The sequence below is a fragment of the Festucalex cinctus genome, chromosome 2 (assembly GCF_051991245.1).
Source record: "Festucalex cinctus isolate MCC-2025b chromosome 2, RoL_Fcin_1.0, whole genome shotgun sequence".
Lineage (NCBI taxonomy): Eukaryota > Metazoa > Chordata > Actinopteri > Syngnathiformes > Syngnathidae > Festucalex > Festucalex cinctus.
In genome coordinates, this window is record NC_135412.1 from 6,870,038 (window position 1) to 6,883,665 (window position 13,628).

The window sequence follows — 13,628 nt, forward strand, 5'->3', positions numbered from 1 at the left end:
AAAACTAGCCCCCTGAGGGGGCTAGAACTGCACAAATGGAAATCAACCTGACTTTTTTTTTTTTTTTTTTTTTTTTTTTAAAAGATGTACTGCTTTTAATATTATGACACAACAACGATATTGTGGCAGTTTTAATATCACTATATCACGATATAGCCATTATCGTTACATCCCTACTAATTATTACTGTGGATGTGCACATCATTTGATTTAAACCTTTTTTTTTCCCCCAGCCTGAAACGCTCAACACCCAATTCAATCACATGACTCTGGCGCAGCAGTCCCCCGGCAGCAACGGAGCGCCGGCCGCAGACGCCCGCCATTATGCGGCAGTGTACCACCATCCCTCCCCGGTCGTGTTGCATGGATCGCCCCAGCAGGTTTCTAACTACGTGGTTGCGGGACCCCCAGGGGGACACCCCGGGATGCTCCAAGGCCAGCCTGTACCGCTTGCAACGCCAGGACCTCACCCCGCCTATCCCAGCAGCATGACCGGTCATGTGGCTTTCGCTGGGTCCACCTTGAACCAGCAACACACCAGTGTGCTCCAGCAACACACCTACATTCATCAGCCAGTCCAACAGGTGCCTCATCGTTCAATGAAATGAGATTTTACTAGTTCTTTTCATTTAATCTTTGCATTTTGTGCTTCTTGCAGATATCCGCATGCTACTGTTCGTCAACCCACCATCCTCACTGCTCCAGTCAGCAGCAGCAGCACTATCGTCCGCCTGGAAGCCATTTGCCGCATAACGGCCCTCACAGCCAAACCGTGCCACAGCAGCAAGGTACAACTCTCACACTGTGTGTGGATTCAAAAAAACAAGTTTGTTGCCCTTGACATTCTTGTTGAGCTTGCTGTGATATAACAAAATGTTATTCATTTATTCAGTGTTTTGATATATTTGAACACATCTTTTTAAATGAATCAGGTCTGGAGGTTCTGATGTGAAGCAACAGCGGTTACCTTGAATTTATGGCTTCATGTTAAGTGCAGAGAGATTTCATTGAAAACTCTTTTGAGCAGCTGCTTAGTTGTTCTTCAAAAGGAAGCAAGATCACCCACAGGCCACAGTTCATTTTGGAAAGGGACATGTAATTGTGGCATCTTCCCGTACTTTGCGTATTTGTTAACACTCTTCCTGTAGGAGCTTCTGCTCTGTCACCTCCTCGCTGCCGCCACCTCAAACACACGCACACAGATGACACGTTTTAAATGGAACTCCTGCAGCGTTTCCCTACTTGGGATCAGCAATTGGACAAATTCAGATGCCATACAACAGCAAATGGCATAAATTATTTCTACGTAAAAAATACCTTATGTCTTAGCGCTGTGCAATTACTGTAATTGAAATTTAATTACAATTTAAATTATTACACTTCCTGCGATTGGTTGGCAACCAGTCCAGGGTGTCCCCCGCCTACTGCCCAGAGCCAGCTGAGATAGGCGCCAGCAGCCCCCGCGACCCTTGTGAGGAATAAGCGGTCAAGAAAATGGATGGATGGATTATTACACTTCACAATAAAAAAAAAAATGGCATAATCGTAAACACAAATAAGATTGTTAATACTAAGTTTGAGTTGTTTAAATCTATATAATTGCACCTTTTTTTTTATATCAAAATGACAAATTTAATAAATTTTGTTTTGTCAAAATGGAACTTTCAGAATTAGTGTTTCAAAGACGTTTATTTGTCTGAATATTTGTTAGGTTTAAACATTTTCTTGTTTTGTACCAAAAACAAATGGTTGTCCTAATTGTGATTGCAATTAATCATGATTAATATTTTCTTCATAATCGAGCAGCCCTACTTTCTAATTATGTAAAGGAATGGCATAAATGTAGGTGCTAAGCTCAAGTAGTGCAGGTACAGAATATAGGTCAGAATAAAATCCCTTGATTATCCTAGAATTTATTTAATATCCACTTTTTGATTCGATCTAAGAGGAATACTGATGAGAGGCGGGATGCGGGGCCGGGACGCTGTCTGAGAGGCCTCTATGAATCTCACAGTGAACCGGTCTCTTTTTCAGCCCCTCAGTCATCACCTGCAGGCCAAGCCGCTGATGGTACAATAATAGTGGTCAATAGGAAGGTGAAATCAATCTTAAACTCGGATGAATGTATGAAATTAATCCCTCCGCTGCAAACTGGCATCCCTCAAAAACAGTGCGGAGACAGTCGGCCATTATCTGCATCTGCGGAATCGCAATCATCCGCTGCCTGCTGAAATGGAATAAATCTGGCATGTTTAAAATTGCGGTCATTTCATGCTCGGTTTGTATGGGAAAGTGGGAGACGAGGGTGGATAAAAATAGCCACCTCCTTGCTCCTCATGAGGTGCTTTCATTGTTTCATTGTACTTTTCTCCCAGGAGGCAAACGGCAGACACCTTCACAAAAGGATGTCCTCTCTTTTGTCGCTCGCAGCACCTCACGTGCGTCACCGGGGACTACATTTTCAAATGTCTCGCATTGTCACCTTGACATTGTCCCCCTCTGGCCAGGAGCCAGTGCCACCATTTCATGCCACTCGGGAATATGGCCTGCCTGGGTGGTTTTGGCACTAATAAGAAATTGATGGGGGGTTTTTTCTCCCTCTCTCAACCTTGATTTGGTCACTCATGTTGCTGTTTCAGGCCACTGCAGGCTAAATCAGATATATTGACTTTCTCATTTAGCCCAAGTGCCTCCACCTTGCTTTGCTGTAACAGCTCAACTCACTGCGCAGCGCAAGTCTCCATCTGTTTTCCCCCCACTGATGCACCGCAGGTTTCGTGCCGGTGATTGTTTATCCTGAAAAGACCCTATTAACCGCGGCTCAGTCTTTGTGGCCAAGCATTTCAATCCCCAATTTGATTCCTCGCCACTTGTAGTGTGGCCTAAGTGCTTTGCCTTTTGTTGTTTGTCAGTGCACCAGCCTGTGATGTCAAGCCCAACATCCTACCAGACTATAGTGGGCATGCAGCCAACGCTCAACTTTGCTCTTACCGGTGTCCAGCAAAGCAATATTAGCAGCCAAATGCAAGGCATGATGGTCCAGTACTCCCCAATGCAGTCTTACCAGGTATGCATTCACACTGCAGCCACAGCGTTGTATGACCAATGAAAGAATGACATACAATCCAAGTGCTATACAAAGATACCATTGTTCAGTTAATTGATATTGTGAAGAGTTTTTAGTCTAATATTATTTAGACTCTCTGCCAATTTAATTTTACGGCCATTCACTGTAGTTCACAAAATACTTTTGTTTGCGCAAAAAAAAAAAAAAAAAAGTTTCTAAAATGAAGCTACTGGATTTACCGGTAAAACCACAAAAAGAACTAAAAAGATCTAAGTCGTGTTTTCAGGAAATATGACAAAAGAGATTTGTTCTCAACATTAAGAATCTACACAAAACAATGTTGAGTGAGTCTTTGTTGTTTTGCTAACCTACTTTGTTGTTCCATGGCAGGTTTCCGTGCCACAGCATACAGGGCCGATGTTAGTATCGTCGTGCCCACCAGGACAAGTCGCTGGCGTCCAGCCATGCTACGGCCTTCTCCCTGTTCCAAACCAGCACACTACTATGAGGTAGTACTAGTACCTAAACACTGATAACAACACATGCACAAACATGCACACTTTCTTGTCTAATAGGGGTGTGACTAGTCTAGTACTTGGCGAATCAATCTCTATCACGATTTATAGGTCATGATTCAATTCAGTACCAATTAATCCCGATACAAATCTCAAAGTCGTTTTTTTTTTTTTAACTCAAATTTAGAAAATACTAATCAGTAAACTTGTACATGTACACTACGTTTTGTATGAAATTGATTTGCACGCTGTAATATTGCAATATATTGCCGAATTAATTTTTGTGACGCTCCTATTCTCTAGGCAATGGCCCTAATGTACAGTATGCAAATCTGGGGACATAGAAAATGGTGCTGTCAAGAGATTATTTATTTTTAACTAATTAATTCAATTTTCCTACTTCTACAATTTGCAGAGAAGGTTGTGATATTTACTCCAGTACAATCTTGGATTTAATGTAGAATCATCACAGACTATTTTTTGTTTAGAAGTATATGTGCTATATGTTGTTATTGATTTATTACTGTAATATCATGGTATCAAACACAAATGCCATTTGTACCAGTAATGTACCACCCTCAGGCTAATTTGAATTTTCTCATCTCAAATGCAATTTTCCTCATGCCAATTTGCACCTGTCATGCTATTTCAATTTTTAATTTCGGTGTTTTAGCACTTGATATTTTGATTTCTTTGTAGTATTTTAAACTGCCAAATTGTCACATGCATGCCATAATTGACAGAATTCTATGTTGACCCTTTCCTCATCCTTTGTTACTTGCTGCTTGATGTGCCTACATTGCCCACGGACAGTATTGACAAAATATAATTATTTCAGCCCAAAATGGTAAATTACCGAACATTAATATATTTTCTGATTCATCCTTTGAAGGCAAATTCACTTGGTCAAATTGTACGCTTTGATTTATGTTAATTATTTCAAAACAAGCAGATATTTTTTTTTTCTGCTGTCAAACTATTTGCAAGTAACTCTGCCCCTCACATGTGACGGGGCTTCTTTTTTTTTTTTGATGTACCATGCCTAATGAGACGATCCCCAAAGCGCCCTGAGCACAGGTCTTCAAGATGTCATTACCTCAATACTTTTAAGTGTGCCGCGTCTTTGTGCTACTGATGATTGCCGACTGAGAGACCCCTTTCAATTGCTTTTTGGCCATTTCCCCCCTTGGCTGCGCTCTCGTGGAGTCGTGCGGTGCGCCAGGCTCTCGTTATAACAGATTGATAGAACGAGTTCGCAGAAAGCAAACCACGTAATTAGTTTCTGCCTCCGCGGATCCAATCAGTCTGGAAATTGCCGATTGTAGCACGCCTGGGACCATCGCATGCGGTTGTACAGTATCTGTGGCAAAACCAAAGACGGCGAGGGACCCAGGCAAAGAAGCGCACACACATTCCTGGATAGGTCACATTGTCATTGTTTCAGGTGTGAAATGAGGCTGTTTTTAGCAGGGCAGTCTGCGCCGGAATGATTTATGCGCCAGCATCGGAAGCGCTCGGCGGCTTCTCCCACAAGGGCCGCCTGTCCACCTGCAGTCTGTGTTTCGCCAGCTGTACACGAGTCCCCACAGGCAGGCTGCTTACAGAGCCGAGCGCCTGCTTTGCAAAGAGATTTACGTTCACTTTCAAATTTAAAACGCCAGCTGTAGTGTTGAGCTCGCACAACTCCTCCTTATGGGTGCCAGGTTGCCTCAACACATTTACTACTTTTCCTCTGAACTCTTACTTGCGATGAGATCACCTCAACATTTTAGAATTGATGAAGGCATATTTTAAATAAATACATCACCCTTCATCACAAGTCCAACATGTCAACATAGATTTCAGTTGAGTTTAAATGATGATGATGATGATGATGATGATGATGATGATGTGAACACTTTCCTTCCTTCACAGTTCCACTGTGAGTTTCCTGCCCTCCCCAATGATGGAGCAACTTAATTTCCCTCAGAACTCATCTTCCTGTGTTGCCCAACAGAACGCAGGTCAGCTGACGAAGTCTGTTTTGATCCCTGTAGTGCGTTTGAATTGTGTGTATGCAGTGTTCCCTCGGGTTCATCTTTCGCAGCCTCGCTGTTTTGAGAATTTTTTTTTTGTTTTTTTACAGCTTGCTTTTTTTTTTCTTCTTCTTCTTCCTGTTTATTTTTTTTGGTGTTTGCGCGGCCGTACCTCTCGAACCCTACGTCCGACCGGGGAGACGGCCATCCGTGGATTTGTCTCGACGAGACCGTTCCAACGGTGTCGCTCCCGTCGTTCCACGACATTGCATTCCGGAGATAGAAAATATATACTGTGCTGTATAATAAGTAAATTTAAAAAAAAAAAATCATAGTTTTAACTGTAAATGGAAACAAAAACATAAGTGATAAATGAAAAAGCATTCATAATAAACTAAGTCATACCAAAATTAAAAAAAACATAATAAATGAAAAAAATATACTGTGCTGTATAAGTAAATAAAAACAAAAAAAAACACATGGTTTTAATGGAAAAGATGAATGTAAATGAAAAAAGAACATATATGATGAATAAAAAAGAATTTATAATAAAGTAAAAATCATACCAAAGCAAAGAAACGTATATAAAAACATATATATATATATATATATATATATATATATATATATATAATTACCGGGATTTTTATTTATTTATTTTTTTAAATTAATGCGGATATCGCATGTAGTTTTTGGAACGTAACACCCGCGATAAACAAGGGAACATTGTATTATGAATATTACTTTTACTGGCATTGATGTACAATAAAGTAAGAAAAGTCTCATCGATATAAGTACATCTGATTTACTGTTTATATCTGCCCCTGTGGAGGCTCCCCCTCACCGTGATCACTTTTCTCCAATGTGTGAATAACTGCTGAATGTTTTTCTTCATAGCTATAATTTAGACGCATATAATGAAATCATCTAAGATGGGTTTGTATAATGTATGTGTGCCAGACGAGATTCTGTTGAAATGATGCATATTATGCAGTATATGAAAAATGAGGAAGCGCTGGTGTTTGAGTTTATGACAACGCTGTGGAAAGAAGGAAAGGAAGCAAAATAAATCTGACTCTGTTCCGTTGATAACACCCACATAAAATCAACACCTCTGTTTATCGCATACCATAATATCATTTGTAATAAAATACAACTTGACAAACAAGAACACCCATTTAATGTGTTCATTAAAGATGCGCACACGCGGGTCAGACAAGTAGGTTTAATATAAAGGTGTTTGCGTGTGGTACACGGAGGCTCAGGTGCGTCGCTCTCCTTTCATATGCCCTTTATTATTCATGTGTGAATGTTGAGGGGCGCGATGGTGGGGGCCATCATTTCAGTCCATCAGTAATGAGGTCAGTTGAAGGTCACGTGGCAGCCTCACCTCAAGCATCTCCGGTAAACACTTTTAATTGGCTCGCTCAGGGATGGGAATAATCTGGATCTTAAGTCTGTAATCTTCGCTGTCCTTTTTATAGTTATTAGTTGATTAATTAAAAAGAATATCAACATTGGCATTTGAAATGGGATTTTCACCCGTTGTTAACCGTGTGTAAACAGAAATTTGGAAGTATTGAATGGAAGTGTGTCGCGCTTTTGATGTCGGAGCATCCCCTTGTTTTAATTGCACCCCCCCCGCCCTCCTCCAGTCCCATCAGTCACATTCACGCAGCACAAACTAATTAGGTAATTGGATCTTCCGGATCATCACAGAAGATTTAGCAGGAAGAGAACGACTCAATTATAGCCCCTATGGATGTGCCTTTATAATCGAGGCACTTAAAATCTAATTGCCGAGCGGCTAATAGTGCTGTTTTCACGGATGGGGTGTGTAGGTGAACCAAACTGCTGGAAAAGAGCTTTTGAGCAAACGCACATTTGCACAAACAAATACACTCAGTCTGAATGCATTAATGAGGTTGTGTGATGGGCTGTGTTAATAAAAATTGGTAAACATTGTGCTGAAAATCTGCTTACCAGCCACACAGAATGAAATCGTATCACGATTGCTTGAGCTGATTTGCTTTTTTTTTTTTTTTTTTTTTTCTTTCTTTCTCCAAACACAAAGTTGTACCGACCGCCTGTTTTTTTTTTTTTTTGTTTTTTTTCCTTTTAATCGCGTGCAGGGTTGTTGCCCCCGGCCCCCGGCAGCGGTATGGTGATGCTGCAAATGGCAGCTCCCCCCTGCCAGCAGCCACAGGCGTCCTCCCCCTGCCAACAGAAGCAAGGCAGCCACAAACACCTGGGGCCCGAGCACCAGCGCGCCCGCCGACCGACTGATCACCCGCCGCCACCTGACAACATGCAGGTACAAACGCTGCGTGGGTGCAACAGCAGCAAGAAAAGAGAAAGCACATCTTTGTGAAAGAACTAAAAAAAAAAAAAAAAAAAAAATACAATTTGGTTCTCATAAGGTGCTAAATTAATTTTGGCTCAATGAACCAGACTTTACATTCTGTTTGTGAACTACACAGGTTAAGTGTTTGTTTTTTGACAATTGGAAAGCATCTTTTAGTGCCACCAATGGTGGCCAGTGAGTTTTGGATTTGGGACTTCAGTGACCTAATCTAGTGCTTCTCAAATGGGGGTACGTGAAGGCACTCCAGGTGGAATATGAGATTTTAAAATGCATTTTTAAAGTACAGTGTTTTCCGCACTATAAGGCTCACCTCATTATAAGGCGCACCTTCAATGAATGACCTATTTTACAACTTTTTTCCATATAAAGTCGGTAAAGTAGAGGCTGGGGTTACGTTATGCATCCATTAGATGGTGCTGCGCTAAAGGGAATAATTTCAACAAAACAGATGGGTCAGTCAAACTTTATTAATAGATCACAAACCAGCTTTCTGACAACTCCATTCACTCTCAAAATGAATAAACAGCTGTTTTATTATTTTCTCTGAGGTAAAGTATTAGTATTAGCTAGAGATCCAAGATGGCGGTATCATCTGGCGATCGTGCAGGGTCACCGATAGCGTCTTGACAGCGAGACCTGTTGCGGCTCAGTATTGATCCATATATAAGGCGCACTGGATTATAAGGTGCATGGTCAGCTTTTCAAAAAATTGAAGGCTTTTAGGTGCGCCTTATAGTGCTGAAAATACGATATATGGAAATATTTCAGAAAAATGTAAGTTCATAAAATGAATTTTATATTCACTAGTAGGGCTGCACAATATATCGAAAAAATATCGAAATCGCGATATTGGCCCTTGCAATATGCATATCGCAAAAGCACGCAATAAGTTATATATGGAATTTTATGCTTTTTATATGAATTTGACCAGTCAGATGCTAACTAAAATGTGCATCGCCATTCAATATTTGAAAATTATCAAGACATAATTACAATTAATTAACTAAGATTACATGAAGGTTGCTTATTTTGCCCCATGAAAAATGTTTTTCACTAGGCTATTCCATTTCAGTGTCCCGAAAATCCAGCATCTCCCCCATACCAGAATGATTTGACCTAACTTGTCTGATGCTACCCTTTGACGCGTTTGAGAATCGCTTTGCAAAAGAGACTCGAGCAATTGTACATTTTCGAATGAAAGTGTTTGTGTTTTTCCCCGTTTTGTTGTTGACTGCGCCGCCGGTGTGTTGCGTGTAGAGCAGCCTGCCCTCGTCCCCGGCGCTCACACCCTCGTCGGGACCGTCGCCCAGCATCAAGGGCCTCCCAACAGGCATCTCGTCCATCCCCGTCATGCGCCACCAGCACCAAGTGCAGCTCCCTACAGCTTTCTGCCACAGTGGAACAGGTCAGCAAGTGCCAAACGAGCCTGGAAAAGGCGCAACAATATTCAATATTTTTGAAAGCCTATTAGGACTTTTGTTTTTTGTTTTGTTTTTATCCTTCTGGAGTCTGTGGTCACTGAGAGTGAAAGAAAAGAGGCTTCAAGCTCTTTAATGCGGGAGGATTCTGTCAAACATTAAATAATTACACATAACCACATAGCTGTCACCCTTTTAGCAACAGATATCTGGTGCAACAATATGTAGACAACATAATACTAATATAATAAATACTACACAAAGGCATACAGTATATTCTTTATCCTCTACGTCTACTAATCTTGTCAAGTTGTCATGCCAAGAAGCCATGAAAAGAGTTGGGCCTCCATTCATCCATTCATCAATATAGCTTTGACTGTTCAAGGTTTTATTCCACAAATGCATTATTAACCGGAATACCTTGTATAGATGAATGGGAAAAGGAACATATTTTGCAAAGAAAATTTTGAACTTGACTTGCACTTTAAGTGCACTCTGCCAAAATGCCATTTTGAGACCGACTGAGACTGAATGCTTGACTTATTGGGCAGCATACGCAAGCAGAGGAAAACGTAGGTCATTGAAACGCTATCGCAATAGTTGCTTTCTTTTGTGTTCCTGTTCATTATACAGTATACTGTACATCACCACTTGAATGAATGAAGTATCAAAAGTATTGATATTTTGATGTGGTAATCAATTTTAGAGCATTAAGATCTACTATCAGAGGTATTGATATTTCCGTATGGATCCACACACAACGATAATGTCCTGCACTGGTTCGACTGTGCAAACTCCCCACAGAGAGGAAGTATTTGGAAACATTCACTCATTCCCCGCTCTGGAATCGCTCCACAAGGATTTTTATAATACAGCGGACTATTAAGTTCACGCATCAGTCAAATGAAAAATCGTTTTCAAACATACCCGTTAATTTACGTCAATTTGCTTGCATAATTACAAGGTACCAGATCCACATCTAAATATTTATCTTCTGTAATCTATATTGAACAAATGAAGTATAATAATAAAGCAAAGTGTATTTCCCCCAAAAAAATCTAAACAAAGGTTTCCCTCTACTTTATATTAAAGTAGTTTTCACGCCATAACTTATGAGTTTGTCTCATATCCTGGAAAGATAATCTTTTTTTGTATCAGGAAAATAAATTAGATTTTTGAGTGACCGCTACTTCTCAAGATGCTTTGTGGACTTTGCTTTGAGGGCACTAGGAGATAATGTACTCGTGAACCCAGACTGACCAGCCACCAGCACCGCTGGGCCCCCACTACACATTATTTTGCAATAAATATTTCTACAAAAACATAACAAATGTTTAATATTATTACTCTAAAATACATTTGTGCAAATCAAGCTCTTCCTGCATTTATCAAACGGTAAATAAATGCTATGGTGTAAAGGACCAATTATCGTGCAAAGACATAATTATATTTTGTAACATTTGTTTTCGTTCATGCAGGTGAGGTCAAATGTATAGTCTATTGACTGTCATCAACATGGTTTTCAAATGAATGTTGTGTATTGGAGTAGGGCTGTGCAATTAATCAAAATTCAATTTCAATTATTACACTGCACCATTACAAAATCAGCATAATCACCCAAAAAAATTATTAATGCTAATTGTGTTGTTTAAATGTATACCTTTGCAACTTTAAAAAAAAATAATAATAATAATTTAATAAATTGTTTTTTCCAAAAGGAACTTGCATAATTATAGTTTCCCCCCCAAAAATTGTTTGTCATAATAATTTCTAAGTTTAAACATTTTATTGTTTTGTACAAAAAAAAAAAAAAAAATCGGCTCAGTTGTGATTTCAATTATTACCAGAATAATCGTGATTAATATTTTCTTCATAATCGAGCAGCCCTATATTGGACACAGGCAACTGATGTGACCTAATGAAGAGGGCCTAAATGAAAAATGTTGAAAAAGCTGATGTCATGTGGAATTGTTGTTGGCACGTGCAGGTGAAGCCCACTACTCTCTCCTGGGCCAGCCTCTGCAGTACAAGCCGCTCATCCACACTGCACACATGATGACCAAACATCAGGTAAATGATTTTTTTTTTTTTTTTTGCCTGTCTGAGCTGCACTGGTAGCCCGACAGTTATTTTCATGTATTTGAGAAGTACCCGTTCACATGAAGCCCTTTTTCGTCAGGGTCCAATGGGAGTTTGGCGTAGTGGTCATGGAAGGAAGGCCAGCAGGAAATCTTTCCCTTCAGATCACAGTGTAGGTGAAGCAGGTAATATGAAAACCCGAGGGAGGCTTCAGTTGATTTGACACCGCAATTATTTTGGCGCTCTCACAGATGGTTGACATTCTTCGGGGAGAACTTTTTTTTTTTCTTTTTTTTTTTTTAATTATCAAGGACATGATACTCAAAACAGAAAATGACACTTTCTGTACCTTTAGTCAATGAAGAGCAAGATGTGAAAGCCCCTGTTTTTGTTTTTCCTTGTATCCAAATCAGCTGCCTATATACTTGTTGAAAAGGTACGTGCAGAATGACAACCAGGGCAGAATTCACACCTGGCAGTAGAACCTGCAGCCCCTATGGATTTGCACTGAATGAATTTGTGCTGATCATTTCAAATAGCGTGTCATTTTTTTATTTTTTTTTCCCCCACTCCCCAATGCATTTTGTACACTTTGCAGGTGTGCTTGTCAAAAATCTCGCTAGTGCAATCAAGGAGGTTGCCTGCTTGCGGCCTGGTGGGCTGCACATTAATGCAGGGAGCGGTGCAGATGCTTTTTTTTTTTTGTTATTGTTGTTGTTATGCCTGTCATTTGTGCACTTTTTGAATACGTAATCAAGTATTGCGATTGCTCATTCTGCGCGCATTTGAAGCTGACAGCGGCAGTTTTTTGAAGCCTCCCCTGGTGCATGTCTGCCGCTTCTCTCCATCCATGACAGTTGTTTTCTTTTCCTCCAGTCGGTGTTGCTGATTCTGTTGTGTGTTTGTCAGCAGTGAGCAGCCCTCAAGAGGGAACCGGCGAGACTGACGCTGAAAATCTCCTGGCGCAAGTCTGCAAAAGGGGTGAATTGACGCAGCGTCAGCCCTGGCGGTGCTACAGCAGAGACGCTCGCAGCCTGAACTTGGCCTCGCTCTTCTCTACGTGCGCCATGGCGCCCCCTGACACGAAGCGTTACCACAGGCCCGTTTTAAAGCCAGAACTCACTCACCCAGACCAAACCAGCTCATAGCTGCTTAGTTGTTGTGATGGAACCTCCAGCCTCTGCTGCCTCAGTTTGAACTCTTTCAGCACCTCACGTTCCAGACTGGCCAAATCCAAATCAGTATCATTGTTTGAAGAGTGAATGTTTTCTCGCGTTCCTTGTTTTATTGTTTGTTTTCAATGCAGCGATCAGGTCTGTGCAGGTTAGAGATTGAGCACTGTTGTTTGTAAAGCATATTCTGACTTCATCTCAATTTAAGACCTTTTCTTGTGCATCAAGTCAATCGTAAGGATTTCTGCTGTTCACAATTGCAAATTTTCAGAAGGATTTAGGATTCATCAACCAATTTGAAAGTTAGCTGTGCTTTTTTTTTTTTTTTTAAATGAGCAGGTTTGTTAATATTACAGTATAATGTCAAGCCAAATTCAGCAACTTGTGAAAAATAAGATTTAACACTCGTGAGTGGCACAATGTTTAGCCCGAACAATCAACACTTGGTGTATGTTCTACTTCAAGTTTGTTCACATTTGCACTGAAGTGATAAACAAGATCTGATTGGTGTTGAATGGCTGTAACCTAGATTTATTTTTTATTTTTATTGATATCCTTTGTTGCACTCGACCGGGCCACTTTGATTGTTTTAATAAAGTTCAAATTATGCACACAAAAAAAGCGAAACTGCAAGCATTTTGGTTTGTTAGTTTTGTTTGGTTTTTTTGTTTTGTTTTTTTTTTGGGGGGGGGGGGTACGAGAGATTCTTCTGTGTGATTCACGGAGTGACTATTGTGTGTTTTTTGGTTGTTTAAACGAATAAACGTTTTCACTACAAAAGTTGAAAGTTTTTTTTTTTTCTAATTTTATGAACTGCACTTCTGTTGACGATTCATAGTTGATGAATGTACAGAACCTCTAACTACACTAAAGAATGACTACACAAGGTAATGATGGTGTGCACAAAAAGGTTTCGTATAAACAATACGTCAAGTAATTGCTACCCATAAAGATAATGCTTAGATGCTCCAAAGAGCAAATATTTTTGCATACATCA

General features: G+C 40.3%; 1 protein-coding gene across 8 annotated transcripts in view; it reads left to right on the forward strand.

Moving 5' to 3' along the window:
* Positions 1-13,272, forward strand: part of LOC144013513 (R3H domain-containing protein 1-like) — a 44,719-nt gene extending 31,447 nt beyond the window's left edge. For 4 of the 8 annotated variants that reach the window (XM_077512485.1, XM_077512484.1, XM_077512488.1 and 1 more), the window contains 10 exons: positions 234-584; positions 659-788; positions 2,913-3,067; positions 3,458-3,576; positions 5,497-5,585; positions 7,730-7,911; positions 9,220-9,367; positions 11,368-11,450; positions 11,560-11,644; positions 12,369-13,272. In XM_077512485.1, coding sequence (XP_077368611.1) covers positions 234-584; positions 659-788; positions 2,913-3,067; positions 3,458-3,576; positions 5,497-5,585; positions 7,730-7,911; positions 9,220-9,367; positions 11,368-11,450; positions 11,560-11,644; positions 12,369-12,607 — 1,581 coding nt within the window. In that variant the 3' untranslated portion in view covers positions 12,608-13,272. Of the gene's footprint in view, positions 1-233; positions 585-658; positions 789-2,912; positions 3,068-3,457; positions 3,577-5,496; positions 5,586-7,729; positions 7,912-9,219; positions 9,368-11,367; positions 11,451-11,559; positions 11,645-12,368 lie in introns of those variants that run through there. The other 4 variants (XM_077512490.1, XM_077512487.1, XM_077512489.1 and 1 more) reach the window with 4 other exon arrangements.
* Positions 13,273-13,628: the final 356 nt, after the last annotated feature.